The sequence below is a fragment of the Salvia miltiorrhiza genome, chromosome 5 (assembly GCF_028751815.1).
Source record: "Salvia miltiorrhiza cultivar Shanhuang (shh) chromosome 5, IMPLAD_Smil_shh, whole genome shotgun sequence".
Lineage (NCBI taxonomy): Eukaryota > Viridiplantae > Streptophyta > Magnoliopsida > Lamiales > Lamiaceae > Salvia > Salvia miltiorrhiza.
In genome coordinates, this window is record NC_080391.1 from 24518922 (window position 1) to 24541624 (window position 22703).

Consider the following 22703-nt stretch of genomic DNA (forward strand, 5'->3'; position numbering starts at 1 on the left):
AGAAAATCTATTTATTATGAAAGCACAGGTGGCAAAATGACAATTAAAAAATTCAACAAATCCCATATATTTTCTCTCTTATCTCTCCTTTATCCTCTTTCTTCACACGGTTTCTTTCACTTTTTTCTATACATATTCTCTCTCTCTCTCTCTCTCATATTCTCTTTTTCATATTTTTATGATTTAAAAAAAAATCAAATTTTATTTAAAAAAATATTCAATATATATCTTAAATTAAAGATAAATGTAAGATCTTTAATTTGGTATAAAAATTCAAATATGAATTTAAAATAAATAAATTATTATACTTTAAAATTTTAAGATATTTATTTTTTCTCTCTCCTCTCCTTTTTTTTTCTTATCAATTTTTCATATTTTTTTTTTATCTTTTCTTATTAATATTTTTTCTCTCTCATCATCTGCTACAAAATTTTGTTTCTACTCTCTTCTCTTTTGATAAAAATAAATAAATATCATTGAAATATTATATTTATATGTTGGATTATTTTATTAAGCATAACATAAAAGATACATTTAATTCTTTTGTGGAAATATCACATCTCCTTTTTTTTGAAACAAATATCACATCTCCTTAATACTAAACAAACGTTTACTTTTTCTCTTTGGTTTACTACTGTCTGTATATAAATTTAGTGGCCTTTGCACATCAATTTTGAAATATATATTAAAATTATCCAATTATTATATATTTTTTATTTTGCATACTCACTTATTTTTTTGGTTTGTGCTGAATATTTATATGTTGGATTATTTTATTAAGCATAACATAAAGATACATTTAATTCTTTTGTGGAAATATCACATCTCCTTAATACTAAACAAACGTTTACTTTTTCTCTTTGGTTTACTATTGTATATAAATTTAGTGACCTTTGCATATCAATTTTGAAATATATATTAAAATTATCCAATTATTATATATTTTTTATTTTGCATACTCGCTTATTTTTTGGTCAAATTTTGTGCTGAAATACTATATGAAATCCTATGTACCATATTTGTCGATTACTAATACAATGTTAATTTGAGCATATTAAAATAATGTCATTTACGTTTAAAATTAGCATCTAACTAAATAAATTAAGAGTCGAAGTATTAAATTGAGAGAAAGTGAGATGAATGAAGCTGATGACAGAAAATGACAAGTAATCCAAGAAATCAAAGTAATAGATAGAAACTCTTTTTGCTGCAACTAATTTGATTAGATATAAAGATAGGAGAAAACGAAAATAGGAATGAAAATGATTTTAGGATTTTTTTAATTGTCTAACAGCGTGAAACGACGTTGTTTCCATCAAACTGACGTTAATTTTTATCTATTTTACCACACGATCATATTTATGTCAAGTTGGGATTATATGAAAAATATAATTTCAATTTTTTTTATGATTGTGAATGAAGGTATTTAATTACTATATAATAATAATAATAATAATAATAATAATAATAATAATAATAATAATAATAATAATAATAATAATAATAATAATAATAATAATAATAATAATAATAATAATAATAATAATAATAATGTGTGATGTCAATTGCCATTATAAGTAATTTAAATAGTTTACAAATAATTATAAATATACGTTTATATACCATGTTCAAAATTATACACAATAAAATTTTATAAACTTTGAAATTATACCTTTTTAGCAAAAAATTAATTTTAGAAATGTATTTAAATAAGTATGTTTGAAGGAGAAAGCTAAAGCAAAATGATATATTTCATTTTTATTGGGATTTGTTTTTGGCATCAAATAATTATTCAATTCTTTTATTAGTATTCTAAAAAATTCTAATAATATAATTTATTTTCCTACTAATCAATTGAAGCTTTTCTAATAAGATGACATAGGTAATGAGCTACTTAGAAAAAATAATTTTATGCATGATTAACTCATATTTTTTAAATATATATTGTGAAGTGAATATTTTTTTTTATTATTTCTTCATTTCTTTTAATTTGAATGATGTGTTTATTCTATAATTTTAGGGAAGAAAACAAAGTTTTCCATCAAATACGTGGAAAATTAAAAACGATACTTTTGAAAATTATAAAATAAAATTAAGGATCTTTACTGAGTAATTGATGTAGATTATTTTATTTTTTAAGAAAAAATAATTTACATTTAATTATATTTTAACTATATTTAATATTTATTTTTTTTATTTATTTGATACATCATTTAATTTTTATTTTTATTTTGATAAATTAACATGATTAAATAAAGAAATTTAAAGGCCGCGTCACAGGGGCTCGAACCCAAGACCTTCGATTTTAGACATTAACCCCTAATCGCTTAGCCGATACACACACTACATCGTTTAATTTTGATGCAAAGCTATATTCGCCGTGCACGGGCGAGTGTACTAGTAAAAGAAAAATAACATTTTGTCCGCCAACTCAGCCCATTTATGTGGGCATAGATGGGCTTTGGGATGGGCCTAGTTTTGAACTGGACTATCCATTTTAGTTTCTATACTGTATATTGGTTTGAAGTTTGAACCATTTCCAGGAAATTTGTAAAATCTCCGACCTTGGATCTTACCACCGCTAGTTCCAATCGACTCCGGCATTCAAGGTGACTATTTTCACTCTCGATTTGTACTCCACTTTGCAGGTTTTCATTTGATATCGTGAAATATATTGACGCTCATTTTTTTGTAGACGTTAGGGAGCGTTTACTTCGAGTGATAGGATGGATAGTGTTGAGTATTTGATACTCAAGTTTGGTTATTGTCATTATGTAGACAAATTTGCTAGTGTTACTCTCAAAGTATCTGACAGAGTTGATACTTCGGCTGGTACTGTTCATTACGGGAGTACTGTTCATTACGGGTTTTCAGCTTTGCGATTTTCCAGCTCATTAGTGTTTGAGTATATCACGTTTCTTATGGTTATATCTCACATTATATCAGCTATATGCTCGAAATATTGAGGGTTTATGATTATAGATTGAGTATATCATCTTTATTAGAGTTCTACTCAAGATATAACTCTTTCTAGGGTTTGCCTATTTAAGGAAGAGAAGGAGGACGTTTTTGGTGGCTGATTTCATTGATATTCTTCTACATATTGGAGAGTAATTTCATGGGTTTCAGATCATACAATTTCGTGAGTGTGTGTGATCTTGTTCGATTGCTTTTTCGTAGGTTTATTGAGCAATCTGTTGGGGTAGTGTTTTCTTATTCGTTTGTTGCTTTCTCCAGCCTGTTGGTGGATGTTATTTTCGTGGGTGTTGGTGGTGAGTGAGGTTCATTCACGCTTAGAGATTAGATCGTTGTTCTTTTCTCAATTATTCATCGTTGTGAGGGTTTGGGAAGATATTGAGGCTAGAAGGCTAGAGAGTCTGTCGCATAAGTCCTGTAAATATCTTATCTTCACTAGTGGATAATTTACCCTGGGCGTGGCCCCCCAGACGTAGGTGTTTTATCACCGAACTGGGTGAACAACTCTTGTGTTCAGTGTTGTTACTTTCGTTGATACTTTGTGCTGCACGTTTGCTTTTTGTGTGTGCGACATATGAAATTGGATAGGTAACTTTTCAATTGGTACCAGAGCGGGTCACCTAAGTTATCGGTGTTGATCTTGGTGTTTTTCGCGATCTATCCTGTTGTCGTGCTCGATGTCCTCACAAAAAGAAGGTGGGTCAATTGTCAGACCACCATTACTGGATGGAACGAATTATGTGTACTGGAAGCATCGAATGGCCTTATTCATTCGAGCGGTGGATGAAAACTCATGGACTTCTGTTGTAGAGGGCTGGACTTCTCCTGTGGATGATGAAGGAAAACAGAAACCTAGAACCAAGTGGACGACCAAAGAATTGGCTGCATCGAATGCAAATTAAAAGGCGCTAAATTCTATTCAGAATGTTGTTTCCATGGAGGTATTTACTCTGATCTCTATGTGTGCTACTGCGAAGGAAACTTGGGATGTACTTTAAAACACATACGAAGGAAATTCCAAAGTAAAGAAACAGAGGCTTCAACAACTGACTTCGAGGTTCGAAGAGCTAAAGATGGACGAGCATGAAAGTATCACTATGTTTCATGGTAAAATTCTTGCTATTGCAAACGAGAGCTTTTCATTGGGTGAAAGGATACCTGAAGAAAGACTTGTTCATAAAGTGATGCGATCGTTGCCTGAAAGGTTTGATTATAAAGTTACTGCTATCGATGAAGCTCACGATGTCTCTGATATGAAACTTGAGGAACTTATAGGGTCGCTGAGGACGTTCGAGATGAATCTCAAATCTGAAAAATCTGGTGAGAAGAAGTGTATTGCGTTTGCAGCTGAATCTAGAAGCAGTAAATTGGATATGGCGAATTTTGATACAGATGATCTGGTGGAATCGTTTGCCTTATTTACTAAAAAATTTGGAAAGGCATTTAATAGGTTCAAGAAGAAAAGAGGGACTCAAAAGGATTTCAATAATTCGAACCATATGCAGAGTGAGAAAAATTCTTCTATGACAAGCATTCAATGTTATGAATGTCATGAATTTGGTCATATTCAATCCGAATGCGCCAATACCCTGAAGAAACTCAAGGAGCAGAACAAATCCTACAACGTGTCTCAAAGTGATGAAGAAACGGATGAAAGCGGGAGTGGTTCTGATGAGGAAACTGTTGCTCTGGTGGTAAGAACTCTGAAACAGGTGAATAAGTATGAGGATCCTCTAAAGCTTGAAGAAATAACTGATTCTGAATCTGTGAATGTCAAGTGTGATAGTGAGCCAGACAAAGTATCAGATGAAGTAACTACTTTGATGCGAACTTCGGAGAAAACTGATATTGATGTTGTGGCATTTACTGTCAAATTGAATGATCTAAAGAATTCTGAGTCAACCCAAGATATGCTGAAAGATGATGATGCTGTGGATCCTGATGAAGATTATCTTGTGCAAAATTATGAGCTTATGTATCAAAAATGCTTGGTTATGCTTGAAGTTAACAAAACGCTTTCTGTCAAGCTTGGAGTTGTCACGAAGGAGAGAGATGAGTTTAAAGGTTTATCAGATAGTCTTCAGAAAGATGTTAATGCTCTACAACAAACAATGAAGTTGAAAATTAGTGAACTCGAACATCACCAGAAACTAGTTAAGATGATGAATTCTGGAACTGAAAAACTTGATGAAATTCTGGAACAAGGGCAAAATACAGATGATAAAGCTGGTATTGGATTTCACAAGAAACAATGGGTTCCAAAAGATGAGATTTTGAGTACAAACAAAGTTTGTAATCCTTCTAAAGATGTTCCTCCTGCTCATGTTGCTCATGCCTCGTACAGAAACTTACCTCTCAAAAGGAACCTTCCATCTAAGTTTGTTCCAGTTTGTCATCATTGTCAAAGGCGCGGCCACATTCGACCTCGTTGCAGATTTCTTATAGCTGACAGGAAGGCAAATTTCAAAAACTTGAGAAAGTCCTCCTACATAAATCACAGAAGTTATGTTGTTCGTACTTCTTCTTGGTCAGGCGCGCAAGATAAATGGTATCTTGATAGTGGATGCTCAAGGCATATGACTGGAAACAAGAGTTTATTGACAAATATCAAGACTGTATCCGGGAAAGGAGTTACTTTGGGTGATGGAGTTCAAAGTAAAGTCATTGGAACAGACGATGAGACTGGTATGACTGGAAAAGGTACTGTTAGTATCTCTCATTCCTTTCGACGTGGAGTTGTTTCTGGTTTAGCTAATGGTGTTCATGGCAATGGTCTGCTAATTGCTTGATCTTTTTGTGATACATCCTCTATTTGCTCTTGATGTGAGGGGGAGAAGTAGCGTTTGGTACTCTACTGTTGTTGCTGCTACTCTATGATGATTCTTCCTAGACGATAATGCTCTTGATTATCTGTTGATGGTCTTTGTTTTTTTTCTGATGGGGATGTATGATCTTCTTTGTCCTTGATGTTTGACAAAAAGGGGGAGTGAGTGGATGATCTTCATTTTTGACGTGTTTGTTGGTTGATGGAGGTTTGTTTATCTGATGCTATCTCTTGGTTTATGATTGATGATTTAAGGGAGAGCTTATGATTAAGGGGGAGCTGCTTATGCGAAGCTTGTGAATTGAGGGGGAGCAATTATAATGCTTGCTTATGGTGTGATCTTGTTGTTTGTTGATTCTGTTGAGGTTCTGCTGGTGCTGCTGTGTTTTGTCTACATCAATGACAAAGGGGGAGTTTGTTGAGTATTTGATACTCAAGTTTGGTTATTGTCATTATGTAGACAAATTTGCTAGTGTTGCTCTCAAAGTATCTGACAGAGTTGATACTTCGGCTGGTACTGTTCATTACGGGAGTACTGTTCATTACGAGTTTTCAGCTTTGCGATTTTTCAGCTCATTAGTGTTTGAGTATATCACGTCTCTTATGGTTATATCTCACATTATATCAGCTATATGCTCGAAATATTGAGGGTTTATGATTATAGATTGAGTATATCATCTTTATTAGAGTTCTACTCAAGATATAACTCTTTCTAGGGTTTGCCTATTTAAGGAAGAGAAGGAGGACGTTTTTGGTGGCTGATTTCATTGATATTCTTCTACATATTGGAGAGTAATTTCGTGGGTTTCAGATCATACAATTTCGTGAGTGTGTGTGATCTTGTTCGATTGCTTTTTCGTGGGTTTATTGAGCAATCTGTTGGGGTAGTGTTTTCTTATTCGTTTGTTGCTTTCTCCAGCCTGTTGGTGGTTGTTATTTTCGTGGGTGTTGGTGGTGAGTGAGGTTCATTCACGCTTAGAGATTAGATCGTTGTTCTTTTCTCAATTATTCATCGTTGTGAGGGTTTGGGAAGATATTGAGGCTAGAAGGCTAGAGAGTCTGTCGCATAAGTCCTGTAAATATCTTATCTTCACTAGTGGATAATTTACCCTGGGCGTGGCCCTCCAGACGTAGGTGTTTTATCACCGAACTGGGTGAACAACTCTTGTGTTCAGTGTTGTTACTTTCGTTGATACTTTGTGCTGCACGTTTGCTTTTTATGTGTGCGACATATGAAATTGGATAGGTAACTTTTCAGATAGATAAAAATAATCCAAGCTAATCTACAATTTACTTTGATGGATTGATTAATTTTGGGCTTGTTTGACTATCTTATCCTTCAATTACTCAATCTTATGTTTTATCATTCCATCCAAGTAAATTGTAGATTGGCTTGGATTATTTTTATCTATCTATCATATCACTCAATGTAAACGCCACCTAAGTATATTTGTTATGAAAATGTTAGGCATCCTACTTGTAGATTTTATCTGAAATGATTGCTACGAACATTTGCTTTTCCCAATAATAATTCCTAAGACAGAATGATTTACTAAATCTAATATTATGTTTCACCTCTTCCCCTCTCAATATTATGCATGGCATATGGTCATTCATATGCTATGCATACCAGGCTACCACTGCCGATTTCCAAGTAGAAGTTACTCATCTAGGTCCAGTGCCTTCAAATTTTATACCTGAATATAAACGAAAAGAAATAAAAAATGGCTGGAAGGTTGAGCCATGTAGCATCACGAATCATGGGTGGTAACAGTGTCGTTTCGCGCTCCATGGCTTCCTCTCTCCAGCGGCGCTCCGGCATGGGCCTCCCTGTCGGAAAACATATTGTCCCTGACAAACCGGTGAATCTTTTGATCTTTTGCATTCCAATCCATTTATTTTGAAGATATTTTGAAACCCTCGAAATTATATGGAATGTAGCTTCCAGTGAATGATGAACTAGTGTGGGATAACGGGACTCCATTTCCAGAACCTTGTATTGACCGCATTGCTGATACTGTTGGGAAGGTCGGACCGCTGTTTATGTTTTTTGTTTAAAATTGTTAATGTGTATACTTATATATATATATAGGGAAGAGATCAATAGAGAATGCTAAATATAAAGAGAATGGAGAATGAGTCTCTGTCCGTTCCGAATACACCAATAATTTTACTGAACAAGCATTTCTAACCGGGTTCAAATCCTAGAGGTGGCATGTTATATGCGTAAATGTTTGTTCATGCGATCTCTTGATTTATTCGAAGAAGTTATTGACTTATTCGAAAGGATCAATAGAGAATTCTCCATTGAACCTAACCATAGTGGCAATGATTATTTTCATGAGAAATGAGAATAACAAATAAATCAATATAAATCAATGAATAAGCTGCTTGTACTGCACAAATAACGTATCCATATAAAATGGTGAAATTTTCGGCCCCTTTAGGACTCGAACCCATATTTTAACGGCTATTTATGCATTACAAGAGGCTTATTCGTAGGTTTATATGGGCTTATTCATAGATTTGTATTGGCTTATCCGTTATTTTCCTTTTACACGATAAATTTTAATAAATTAGTTATAGATTCATTCTCATTTCTCACCATATATATATATATATATATATATATATAGGGGGCCGCTCCAATGAGACCCCCTAATTTTAGTGAGATCTAGGACACGATCTGGTGCGTTTATTTTATCAATCCTATGGCTGATATTGTATCTGGAGGGTGATTTTTTTTCGCAGGGTTCGAATCCTGGAGGGAGCAGAATACTTTAAATTTTGTTATTCATCAGTATATACTGCATTGTTCATCAGTATATATGGCCCTGTTCATCAGTATATATGTCTTATTCATTACGAATTTTTTAAATTTTATTTTTCAACAGTATATACATCTTGTTCATTAGATGTACGTTTTGTTCATTAGTATTATATGTCTTATTCATTGTATTTCACTATGTATTTTGCTTGCAAATATTATGGTTCTGTAAGTAATTGGATTTCTTTATTGCTTCACCTGTCTCAGATGTGGTTTCCTGTTCTGGTTGAGCCAACTTTTAATTTTAGACATGTTTCTTTAATCATTGCAGTAATATCATACTTTGTCGATTTGTAGCAAAATAAACACACCTAGAAAAATTGGTGATTGGAAGACGATGTGGTGTAAATTTTTTTCACCCTGGCATAAACATGATCTGTGCTTGAATGCTGGTATTGAGAAAAGTCACGCCACATAAATTGTCTATATTTTAGTCGTATCTATTTTGCTACGACTTGACAAAATGTGTTATTATTGCAATGGTTTATAAAATATGTATGAAATCAAAATTGAGTGTGGGTTTGATCTTTTAAATGCATGTTATTTTGTTGAACTTATCTAAAATTCATAAAAATCTAGATAATCAAACATAAATAGTAATAACTATTTTGATTTATTATTAATATTATATAAGTATTAAATGTATTATTTTATAGGGTGAATATCACTTTAAACACTGAATTATACTCGCTTTATCGAAAATGTCTCAAATTATAGTAAGATTTATTTATTTAGACCTCAAACTCTCAATTTTGTATTCAAAATATCTCAAACCCAGTTTCTAGCCCTCGAATCTTGACGTGGCTCGTCGGTTCCCATTGTATATTTTTTATTTTTATTTTTAAATGACATTGCACAAAACAAAATATCATTCTAAACTCCAAATTATACTGTTTTATCAAAAATATTTCGGACAAAATATATATCACAAAAATGTAATTTTATCACCTTAAATTATCATACAAATATACAATATAATTTTTGTTCTATATATTTTTTTCTATCACATACTCCAATTAGAGAGCATTGTGCCATTCAAATATTAATATGAAATATATCAAAATAAGGAATCCAACAAATTCTTCTTTATATTTCTATAAAACAAATTTTAAAAATAATATATACTCTTCCGTCCACAATATCATTGTCATTTTAGTCCATTAACAATATCTTGGTCACTTCCATTTATAGTATTAGGGTCCACAAACTTCACTCACAACAATAGTGAGACTCAAACTTCACTAAAATAAAACCCACTACTATTCACAATTTTTTTTAAAATTCGTGTCGTCCACAAAGTGGCAACAATATTGTGAACGGAGAGAGTATAACTTATTTGTAGCTAAACTCCATTATCTTAGGGATTAGAATATGTGGATGTGTTTTGGATGAATCTTTGCTTTCAATCATTTGTTTATTAAGTCTTCTTTTATCTCGTGTGCTCTTGCTATGTTTGCTTGTTTGATTCAGTGCCCTTCTTTTAAACATGTTTAATATGTTGATTTGAAATCGAAAGGAAGAGGATTAACACTTGATTAGGTAACATTAAGAACATAATTTCAATAAGATGGAGAGATTTGAGAGTGTGTACAAGGACACCAATCCTAGGCTTTTTAGTTGTTTTAGATTAGAAATTAATTGGAGACTGTTCTAATCTAGAATTTGTTGGAATATAAGAATATATAATGGAGAATTTATTTAATTGGTAGGAGGAAATTTGGAGAAATTGGTTGTGGACGTGTGTGTGCTTAAGAATTTGAGTGGGAGGATTGGAGTTTGCTAACACAATCTTTTCTTCAATTCACTTCATTAATTACTTGCTTCCCTTCTTACAATTCCACAACATAGGTACATATTTATAGTGGTACATACTCACCTTCTAGATTATTCTATTTCTAGGATATTCTACTAATTAATTCTACTTTATCCTAACTTATTCTCAACAATTCTAGAATGCTCTTCTTTTTCTATCTCATTCTCAACCATTCTACATTTTTCTTCATTCTCAACTATTCTAGATATTTCTACAAATTTCTTCTAATTTCTTTTTTATTTTCTTTTCTTCTAATTCTATAATATTCTTTACAAATCAAGTTTATTACTTTATTCCAACACTCCCCCTTAAACTTGATTTGTCATTCTGAGCAAAACTCTGAAGTTGGCGAAATCCTTTCACGACGAGCCTTCCTTTATATTTTTCAACTTCACCTTCGAAATTCTTCTTAACCTTATTCACCCACTTGACTCCAATAGCCTTATGCCTTTCCGGTAGTGTCACGAGCTCCCACGTATCATTCTTCTTTATAGCTTTGATCTCTTCGTCCATTCCAACTTGCCAATTTTCACTATTTGCTGCTTCTTTAAAGCTAATAGGTTCACAATCAGCAGATAGGCAAAACAAGGTGAGATCTTCTAACCTTTCAGTGTCTTCATATATCTCATCCAAATTCCTTGCTCGTGGTGTGGCTCTTTCATTTAAGAAAGATGGTGGCGACTCTTCAGTAACTTGTATAGGTGAAGCTGGCGGAGTCACTACCTCTTGTTGGACTTCTCCAACTTGCTCGACTGTCCTTTCATCATCGAATTGTGGGATGAAGGTGAAGTCACCACTGGGATTAAAATCCCACACTCCTTCTTCGTCGAACTCCACATCTCGACTTATCACTGTTTTCTTGGTATTTGGATTATATAACTTAGAGCCTTTAGAGTTAGAGTCGTACCCGATAAAGATGAATGCTTCACTTTTATCATCGAGCTTCTTCCTTCTCTCATCTGGTACATGCACGTAGGCTTTACTTCCAAATACCTTTAGGTGGGAAATTCCTGGCTTTCTCCCGCTCCAGGCTTCTTGTGGAGTCATTCCCCACACGCTCCTTGTCGGCGATCGGTTGGATAGGTACACCGCGCACGCCACTGCTTCTGCCCAGAACCCCTTAGGCAAATTTTTCGTCTTTAGCATGCTCCTCGCCATCTCCATGATTGTTCTGTTTTTTCTTTCCGCCACTCCGTTCTGTTGGGGGGATCTCGGAACTGCCAGGGACCGCCGAATTCCATTTGCTTCGCAAAACTCCAAGAACTCCTTGGATGTGAATTCTCCCCCTCGATCGGACCTCAGGGCCTTGATTTGTTGTCCGTTCTCCTTCTCAACAGCAGCTTTGAATTTCTTGAATGCATCAAATACTTCTGACTTCTGCTTCAAGAAATATACCCACGTTTTTCTAGAAAAATCATCAATGAAGAGCAGAAAATAATTATTTTTACCGAGGGAGCTTGGATTTATCGGCCCACACACGTCAGCATGAATCAACTCCAGTGGCTTTTGAGCTCTTGAGCTTGACTCCTTTGGGAATGGTTTTCTGAACTGCTTCCCGAGTAGACAACCTTCGCAGAGTTGATCAGGATGCTTGATGGATGGTAAACCTCTCACCATCTCCTTCTTTGACAACAACTCCAAACCGCCAAAATTTAAGTGCCCAAACCGTAGGTGCCATAACCAAGATGGATCTTTATAGCAAGCTTTCAAGCATTTGGCCACATCATTTCTAATATTTAATAGAAACATTCTATTTTTCGACATTGGCACCTTGGCAATAAGATTATTTTTGCCATCTCTTATTGAAAGGTTATAATCTCTCATGTGAATATCATAACCTTTCTCTAAGAGTTGTCCCAAACTCAATATATTATTCTTCATATTGGGCACGTAATAAACATTGGAAATAAATTCATGATTTCCATTCTTCAAGCGAATTAAAATTTTCCCTTTTCCTTTAACTGGAATTTTAGATTCATCACCAAAGGAGACGTTGCCACTTACCGACTCATCAAGCTCCACGAACATGTTTCTCTTTCCGCACATGTGATTGCTAGCACCAGTGTCGAGGTACCACGTGTCGTCTTGTCTTCCAACTTTTCCTTTATATGCCAGAAGCACACTCCCAATTTCTTGACTTGTACTTTCGGCGTAATTGGCCTTTTCTTCAATCCTTACTTTTTCACTTCTGCACTCGGAAGCATAGTGCCCAAATTTATGGCAATTATAACACTTTATCGAAGATTTATCGTACCTCGACTGCGGGTTGCTCCTCCCCCGACCATTTGTAAACTCCTTTCTTTCACTACTGTTGACGACGCCTCCTCGTCCTCGTCCACGTCCACGTCCTCGGCCTCTGTCTCGATCTTGTCCTTGGCCACGTCCTCTCCTGAATTGTCCACGACCATTGCTCGGACCTTCTTCTTTCTCTTTTGGGCTTACTTGCAACTTTAAAAGTTGCTCTGAAATTTCTTGCTTCTTCTTTTGCTTCTCCTCATATGCTTGCAGCGACCCCAACAAGAGATCGATCGTCATCTCCTCCAAATTTTTAGTTTCTTCAATTGTGATTACTATATGCTCAAATCTTGGAGTTAGTGAGCGTAATATTTTCTCCATAATTCTAACATCCTCCAATTTTTCACCATTTCTTTTCATTTGATTAGACACCGCCAAAACTCTTGAAAAATAATCCGAAATTGACTCGGACTCTTTCATATGCAAAGACTCAAACTCTCCTCTTAAAGTTTGAAGTCGTACCTTTTTTACTTGCTCCGCTCCTTTGCACGCGTTCTGGAGCTTCTCCCACGCTTTTTTGGCGGTACTCGCATTCGAGATTTTCTCGAAATCGTCGTCCCCGAGCGCTTGATAAATGAGACAGAGAGCCTTCTTGTCTCTCTTTCTCGCGTCTCGCAATCTATCCTTTTGTTGTTGGGATAGTGCGGCCTCGTCCTGCGGCTCCTCGTAGCCGTTCTCCACGATCTCCCAAACATCGTGGGCTCCCAATAGCGCCTTCATCTTGATGCTCCAATTGTCGAAGTTGCTCTTGTTGAGCATGGGGACTTGAAACGATTGTAGGTTGGCCATTCCACAGGTAGGATTTTATGGCTCGGATACCACTTTGTTGGAATATAAGAATATATAATGGAGAATTTATTTAATTGGTAGGAGGAAATTTGGAGAAATTGGTTGTGGACGTGTGTGTGCTTAAGAATTTGAGTGGGAGGATTGGAGTTTGCTAACACAATCTTTTCTTCAATTCACTTCATTAATTACTTGCTTCCCTTCTTACAATTCCACAACATAGGTACATATTTATAGTGGTACATACTCACCTTCTAGATTATTCTATTTCTAGGATATTCTACTAATTAATTCTACTTTATCCTAACTTATTCTCAACAATTCTAGAATGCTCTTCTTTTTCTATCTCATTCTCAACCATTCTACATTTTTCTTCATTCTCAACTATTCTAGATATTTCTACAAATTTCTTCTAATTTCTTTTTTATTTTCTTTTCTTCTAATTCTAGAATATTCTTTACAAATCAAGTTTATTACTTTATTCCAACAGAATTGACAGTTTAAGTACACCAGAGAGCTAAATTAGTGATGTACTTCCTCCGTCCTACGAATCTTGACATGTTTAGTTTCAGTACGAGAATTAAGGAGTTGTAGATTAATGTTTTAAGTGTGTAGTTAATAAAATATAAAAGTGATAAAATAGAAGAGAGAATGTAATAATTATTAGTACCTTATTTGAAAATGTGTCAAGATTCGTGGGATGGCCCAAAATGAAATACGTGTCAAGATTCGTGGGACGGGGGAGTACTAGATAATTTAAGTCTTGATAGATTTTGGATGAAGTGAAATCCAATACCTTGTCCACCAAATTCTAATCCATGAATAGCTTTCTCTATTAAAAAATTTCCCCATTTACTTTAGTTGCATGTTTGGTGGACCTTATAAATTTAGATAGTTAAATAATATGGATTTGTTTATGCATTTGGTACCTCAGATTATTAACCAAAAGAACCTGGGATAAAACAAAGGTCCTTTCTTATTTTACTATTCATTTTTTAAAACAATTTCACTCCATCCCTAAGATGATTAATCTTAACCATATAATAATTATTTATTATATCCTTGTCACAATCCTTGAATCATGGAATTGTACGTGCCAACAGAAGGTGAAATACCCTTGTCAATCATCATGGATAGGAGCTGGAAAGCATCATCCACCATTCCACCCATGCATAATCCATCAAGTAATGCACTATAAGCCTTGTGATGAGGTTTCCAATGAGTTCTTTCTAATCGATTATGCAAATCATGGGCAATAAGAATATTCCCAGATTTACATAGCCCATCTATGATTGTCAAAATCATGACATCATTAGGTTCACATAGTTTTAAATTTAGAACCTTTTTAAACAACCAGCAGAAAGAAAATCTATTAATTCATTACTTTTATTAGATAATTTATTGAATGGATATATTTATCATATCATACTATCTTCATCTTCAAAAAATTGTCATAACTTTCTTTAGAATGTCCACAAAAAATATGTTTATTCCATTTATAGACACTACATTATTGTTAATATAAAAACTCATTTACATATTCTGTCATATTTAGCCACCATTTTACTCACAATACATTTAACTAATATCAATTCATTTCTCCACTAAAAATACACTCAACTACAATTATTAAAATATATGCTATGAGTTTTTAGGACTATTTTTATAGGACAAGAGTTGTATTAATAAGTTTTATAAGTATTTTCAATTAATAATGATTAATTATATAAAATCCACATCAATTGATGTATTCTTTCCCACAATGGTTCTATCATATTGTATCTCGTGATTTAGATCGATCTGACTCTATAAGTTTAACTATTCTTGTCGAGTCAAAACAGCTGCTGCATAATTGCAAGATACAAATAGCGAAACAAGTACAAAGACAACTGAAATCTATTTAAATCGTGCAATAAGTTTGCAATTATATATACGACACCGAGTTTAGTTATTTGAAATACTTGTCAATAGGGATGTCAATCGGGCTAGCCCATCGAGTTTTCGGGCTAGCCCTATCGGGTTCCGGGTTAGTCGGGTGCGGGCTAATCGGGTTGGAGATTTTTTCGGATTGTAAATCTTCAACCCTAACCCTAAACTTTCGGGTTTCGGGCTAGCCCATCGGGCTAATCAGGTTAAAGGCGTAAAAATAAAATTATCATTTGTATTTTATTATTCCTAATGATCTAATGTATAATGTATAAAATATACATAGATATTAAAGATATAAATTATATAGCAAAGCATGAAATGTAAAAATATAAGATATTCAAGATTACATAAACAAAATTATATTAAAATGAGATAGTAAAATTTAACATGTATCAATGCACTAGAATCAATCTGGATTATTATTGAATAATTAGTGGATTTGCCATGCACGTCTCATTGACAGAAAAAAAAAAAAAAAAATTGGTATCACTTTAAAATGAGATACTAATAATTAATTTCTAACTAATGAGATACTAATAATTAGGGATGTCAATCGGGCTAGCCCATCGAGTTTTCGGGCTAGCCCTATCGGGTTCCGGGTTAGTCGGGTGCGGGCTAATCGGGTTGGAGATTTTTTCGGGTTGTAAATCTTCAACCCTAACCATAAACTTTCGGGTTTCGGGCTAGCCCATCGGGCTAATCAGGTTAAAGGCGTAAAAATAAAATTATCATTTGTATTTTATTATTCCTAATGATCTAATGTATAATGTATAAAATATACACAGATATTAAAGATATAAGTATATAGCAAAGCATCAAATGTAAAAATATAAGATATTCAAGATTACATAAACAAAATTATATTAAACTAAGATAGTAAAATTTAACATGTATCAATGCACTAGAATCAATCTGGATTATTACTGAATAATTAGTGGATTTGCCATGCACGTCTCATTGACAGAAAAAAAAAAAAAAAAATTGGTATCACTTTAAAATGAGATACTAATAATTAATTTCTAACTAATGAGATACTAATAATCAATTTCTACAAAAAATCCGTAATTAATTTCACTTTTTTTTTAATGAGATTGCACACACACACACATATATTCTAACTAATTAATTTCACTTTTTTTAATGAGGCTACATATATATATTTAAGCAAATACCATAGATCTAAACATAGCAGAAGTTGTAACTGGATGCATCAGTCACAATTTCGTCAGCCCACCGGGCCAGCCCATCGGGTTTTCGGGCTAGCCCTATCGGGTTTCGGGTTAGTCGGGTGCGGGCTAATCGGGCTGGAGGTTTTTTCGGGTTGCGATTTTTCAACCCTAACCCTCTAATTTTGTCGGGTTATTCGGGTCGGCCCACGGGTTTCGGGCTAGATTGACATCCCTACTAATAATCAATTTCTACAAAAAATCCGTAATTAATTTCACTTTTTTTTTAATGAGATTGCACACACACACACATATATATTCTAACTAATTAATTTCACTTTTTTTAATGAGGCTACATATATATATTTAAGCAAATACCATAGATCTAAACATAGCAGAAGTTGTAACTGGATGCATCAGTCACAATTTCGTCAGCCCACCGGGCCAGCCCATCGGGTTTTCGGGCTAGCCCTATCGGGTTCCGGGTTAGTCGGGTGCGGGCTAATCGGGCTGGAGGTTTTTTCGGGTTGCGATTTTTCAACCCTAACCCTCTAATTTTGTCGGGTTATTCAGGTCGGCCCACGGGTTTCGGGCTGGATTGACATCCCTACTTGTCAACTCAAAAACTTCAAAATTACAAAAGAGAACAATTCTTTGAACTACGAAGAAGTTACAGAGATAGCAACTGTACCATTAGATGGTCTACATTTGATGGATTTCCACCGCTAACACTGATGCTCGAGTCGAGTTTATAACAAACGCAAAATTTGACTATGATACAATTTCCTTGGGCAACACTTTCTTCATCAATTTGATAAGAAAATCGTCTTCAGCCTGTCCTTGCATTCGATCAATTAGCATCGAAAAGGTAGCATGATCTGCTGAGAATCCCCTTCGGGGCATTTCTTCCAAGAATGGTATTGCCTCGTGTAGTTCGTTTTTAACTAGAAAATTCTGCACAATGACATTGTAAGTCACGCTATTAGGCGCACATCCACGGTTCTCCATCTCTATGAGTAAACATTTTGCCTCATCCACGGATCCTTCTCGACAAAGTGAACCAATGATCACAGTATATATTCTAACACTAGGTAGCAAACCTCGAGATGGAAGTTGGTTGAAAAGTTCTCTGGCAACATCGAGTTTTCCATTTTTGCACAATCCATTAATGAGAGTACTGTAGATGACTACATCAGGATTGACTCCTTCCACTTCAAGCAAGCGTAGAAAGGACAGAGCTTTTTCAGTCTCCCCATTCTTGCACAGCGCATTCATCAATGTACCATAAGTATATGAGTCGGGGATTATTTGTTGAGCTTCCATATCCTTGAAAAGCTTCCAGCCGTCAGCAAATCTGTTCTTACTAAATAATCCATGCATCATGGTATTATAAGTACATGTATTATGCACCAAACCTTTATAGGGAACTTCGAGAAAAAGAAGCCATGCTTCATCCACTCTTCCCTTCTTGCAGTATCCATTGATTAAGTTGCCATAGCTGTTAATATCAGGCTTAAGCCCCATGCCTGCTATGGAATCAAGTACATCTTTCGCCTTATTGATTTCCCCTCGCAAACAATACCCATCTATTAGCGCATTATAAATGACAACATCAGGACATACATTTCGCTGCTTCATAATTTGCAAAACATCCTCAGCCTCTTTCACGTTTCCTTCCTTGCAAAGAGCATCAATAAATATACTGAAAGTAACGACATTGAAAGATATCTTAGAATTAGCCATTTCACTCAACATATATTCAACATCCTTCAGTCTGCCAACATCGCACAAGCCCTGAATCATCGAATTATATGTGAAAACATCGGGTGAAATCTCCTTGTCAATCATCCTCGATAAGAGGTGAAAAGCATCATCCACCATTCCGCTTTTGCATAGCCGGTCAAGTAATACACTATAAGCTTTCACATTGGGTCTCCACCTACTTCTTTCTAATCTGTGAACCAAATCATTTGCTACAATGATCTGTCCACCTTTGCAAAGCCCATCTATGACTGTCAGAATCATAACATCATCAGGCTCACATAGGTTTAAATCCAAAACCTTTTGGAACAATTTCATGGCATCGGCCACCTTATCATGTAAGAACAGCCCTTTAATGAGAATGCTGAATGTCGCGACATTTGGTCCATAACCACTCTTGAAGAAGATGCCCAGTGTAGCAAACCCGAAGTTTACACGCTTCAGAAGGCAATAGCAATGAATCACAGTATTCATTGTAGAGTTATTCAACGGGGCACCCCTTTGACGCATTTCATCGAACATGTGAAGGGCGGTAGAGTAATGTTTCATCTTAACGACAACATTCAACAATTTCGTGAAATAAAAAACTGAAGGCTGCGGCCGCATTCTCACCATGTAACGAAACAAGTTAATAGCATCATCTAATTCTTTAACACAACTGAAATCCATTCTGGGCTGTTTAGGTGGAAAGGGCCTATCACTGTGGAAATAGGAACAGAAGAGACAGAATAGAGGACTGAGATTACCCGATTTATGGGACCCTGAAGCTGCAAATACTCTTCTATGAATCAGATCAAATGCAGAAACAGCAGCCCTTCTGCTCATCTTCATTCTTCGGTGCGATTGAGGTTGAAGATAGGGAAGAATTTTTTATTTTATTTTTTCAAAAGGTAAGAATGAGTTGAAAGCAACTGCAGTGACATTTTATTGTTTGACCAGTTCGAGGTTTGATGGAAATCACTTTATTTGCACAAAAAACATGGAAATCACTTCATATTGTATAATTTATAAATAGATTTTATAAAATTATAAAGTTCGCCCCAAGAGTGGCGACACGAATTTTAATAAAAGCTGATAAAAAGTTATTTGATGGTGGGATCATGTACAAAAATAGTGTTTAAAGAATTGTAATTGTAAAATAGTACTCCCTCCGTCCCGGCTTTTGGTATCAGTTGAGAACGGCACGGGTTTTAATAAAGTGATTGATGTGTTGTGAGTAGAATAAGGATCCCACATTTTATATGAGAGTTAAAATAATTAAAGTGGAGTAAGGGCCCCACCTACTTTTACCAAAAATAGAAATGGATACCAAAATGTGGGACGGCCAAAAAAGGAAAGTTGGATACTAAAAGCTGGGGCGGAGGGAGTATTAAATTGGTCACATTATTAAATAGATTGATGTGTTGTGAGTAGAATAAGGGTCCCACATTTTATATGAGAGTTAAAATAATTAAAGTGGAGTAAGGGCCCCACCTACTTTTACCAAAAATAGAAATGGATACCAAAATGTGGGACGGCCAAAAAAGGAAAGTTGGATACTAAAAGCTGGGGCGGAGGGAGTATTAAATTGGTCACATTGAATTAAAGAAATAATTTATTTAAAGACAAATAGCGCCAAAATCCCTATAGTTTTCCCGAATTCGCATTTTTTCCTTGACCTTTAAAATTCTTGTTAAAGTCCTTGACCGTTGCTCCGATTCTCGTTTTTCCCTTAGTGACATTTTTCGATCATTAATTAGATGACGTGTCACCAACGTGACACACTTATGCTGAGTAGATTAATTAAAAGCTAAACGACGTCGTTTTGCGTTTATCCTAATAGCGTCAAAATCCTTGAAGTTTGGCGCGATTCTCGTTTTTCCCTTGACCTTAAAATTTCACGTGAAGGACAGAGAGGGAGATTCAGAGGGTGTTTTAGTTTGAGGGAGTACAGACGAAGGACGAGGCCGACGCTCATCGTCGGAGTTACAGCGGCGGCGGCCTCGTGCTTGTGTGTCCATGTGCGTAGGTCCAGATCTGTGGGCGTGTTTGATGGAGAGAAGAAGGGTTCACTTGAGCAAAGAGAGGAGAGAGGGGTTAGCGAGAGAGAGAAGGTCGACAGCCTGATCGCGGCGGCCGGAAGAGAAGAGAGGAAAGGGGATCTGTAAAGAGAGGAGAGATGAAGACGAAGGAGAAGGTCGGACAAAGTTCCGACGGGATGATGAAGACGAAGACATGGATTGTGTGTTTTTTTTCTCAAGAACCCTAATTTGAGAATGAATTCAATTTTGCCCTCAATTTTTCGATTGGATTTCATTTAATTCCCTAAATAGACATAATACTACGTCGTTTCACGTTATAACTTAAACTATGTCGTTTGCTTCGCCGGAAACTCAATCCTAGATGGCTTTCCGACAACCATGTCAGCATTAGTTAAATTGCCGATCAATTTTATGGGAAAAACGAGAAACAGAATTAAGTTCAAGGATTTTAACAAGAATTTTAAAGGTCAAGGGAAAAATGAGAATTCATGAAAACTATAGGGATTTTGGCGCTATTTGCCCTTTATTTAACCTGAATATTTATTAGGCCAAATTGTGGGATGAAAAAAGTTAAGTAATTCTAAGTATTTATTTGTTCTCTTGGGTAAAAATTATTTTTTGGCCCATAGTTTGAGCATTTTTTCGAAAATGTTCCATCCTAAAGCTAATTATAAGATAGTATTAATTGGTTCATTTTTTTCTTGCTGGTTGCCGCAAAAAGTTTATGGCGATTTAAAATTGACGGGTTCTGGTGGACATTCACATTATCACTCAATACACGTGGATTATTTTAGGTCAACTAGAAATTGATTCGAAAAAAAAACCATCTCTCTTGAAACTCTCACATCAAATGGGATCCTCTGTCCCAAAGTATAGTGTGTACCACGTGTACCACTCTTCATTTATTTATATTTTTAAATTATTTTTTATTCAATTTTAATTTATTATGCTTTTATATAATATAAAGATAATTAACAAGGGCTTCGCTAGCCGTTGCAGTCGTCGGATTTCAGAGGGCGGCGGCGACCTCTTGCCGTCGCTCAGTCGGAGTGAGACAGAGAGAGGGGGTGAGTGAGAGGCGGCGCTTCAAACGACACTGGCGGTGGCGGTTCCTCGCCGTGATTCCTTCGGGGAAGAAGAACGAGGGAGGTAGCGCGGCCTTGGCTATGTCCTCGTGTGTGTGGGTGTGCGACAGAGGGAAAAAGAGAGGGAGAGAGAGAGAGAGAGGTCAGAGAGAAGAGAGAGGCCGAGGGGGAGAGGGTCGACACCGTTGAGCAGCGGCGACGGAGAGCAGCTGTGAGAGAGGGAAAGTGTGTGGCTGAGTGTGTGTGGTTGAGTGTGTTTTAGTGTGTGTGTGTGTGTGTGTGTGTGTGTATTAGGTTAAAAGAGAGGGATTGATCTTGGGCTCTTTGATTTATTATAATGGACTTAGGCGTCTAATTAATTGCTTGGGCCCTTAGTTTTATTAAAAAGGAATTTGATGGGCTACGAAATTTTGGGCCTTTAGCAAATTTTAGTTCTTTGAATGGTCATATATAATAACAAAATATATATATTTATATAACGCATACATATCCTTCATGAATCGCACCCTATAATTTTTGAAAATTTGTATCCCCGCATCCGAATCGTATCGCTCTCGCACCCGCCCCTTCGCACCTGTGCAACATAGCTTCCAAGACACTTAAAATAGTCCTCGTGTATTACTAATATGGATGTCCGCCAAAACATATCAATTGTTAGTTGTCAGAATTTTTTGCCGGCCATAAACAAGAAAAAAATGAAACGATAAGTACTACTTCCTCTATCCCATAACAAGTACTCCCTCCGTCCCCCAAACATCTTCTTAAGGGAGGGTGATACGAATTTTAATAAAAGTTAGTTGTGTATTTAATGAGTGGAGAATAGGTCTCACAAAAAGTGAAGATTATAAAAGTAATAGCGAGTGCAATTATTTCCAGAAGTAGATTAAGAAGATGTTTCGGGGACGAACCAAAATGAAAAGAGAGAAAGATGTTTGAGGGACGGAGGGAGTATTCACTTTTTTTTTCGGCACAGAAATTTAGGTGGATATAATTGAAGAGTGAAAATATAAAAAAGTGGTAGAGACACTTTTATTTTGTGAGTAATACTAGAATTTAGGTTGAGATGATTAAAATGTAAAAAGTAAAAAAGTGGTGAAGCCCGCTTTTTTTTTTAAGAAAGTAACGTTTGTTGTAAGATAACTCAAAAAGGAAAAGTAGACATTTATTATGGAACCAAGGGAATTAGCCTTAGGGTGGGACATTTTAAAAAAAAATGCTCA

At 35.3% G+C, this 22703-nt stretch overlaps 1 protein-coding gene across 1 annotated transcript; it reads right to left on the minus strand.

The window, feature by feature from the left end:
- Positions 1–17250: 17250 nt before the first annotated feature.
- LOC131024186 (putative pentatricopeptide repeat-containing protein At1g12700, mitochondrial) lies at positions 17251–19390 on the minus strand. The gene has a single exon (XM_057953688.1). It carries the CDS (start codon positions 19206–19208, stop codon positions 17388–17390), a length of 1821 nt encoding a protein of 606 aa, XP_057809671.1. The 5' UTR covers positions 19209–19390; the 3' UTR covers positions 17251–17387.
- Between the last annotated feature and the right edge of the window lie 3313 nt (positions 19391–22703).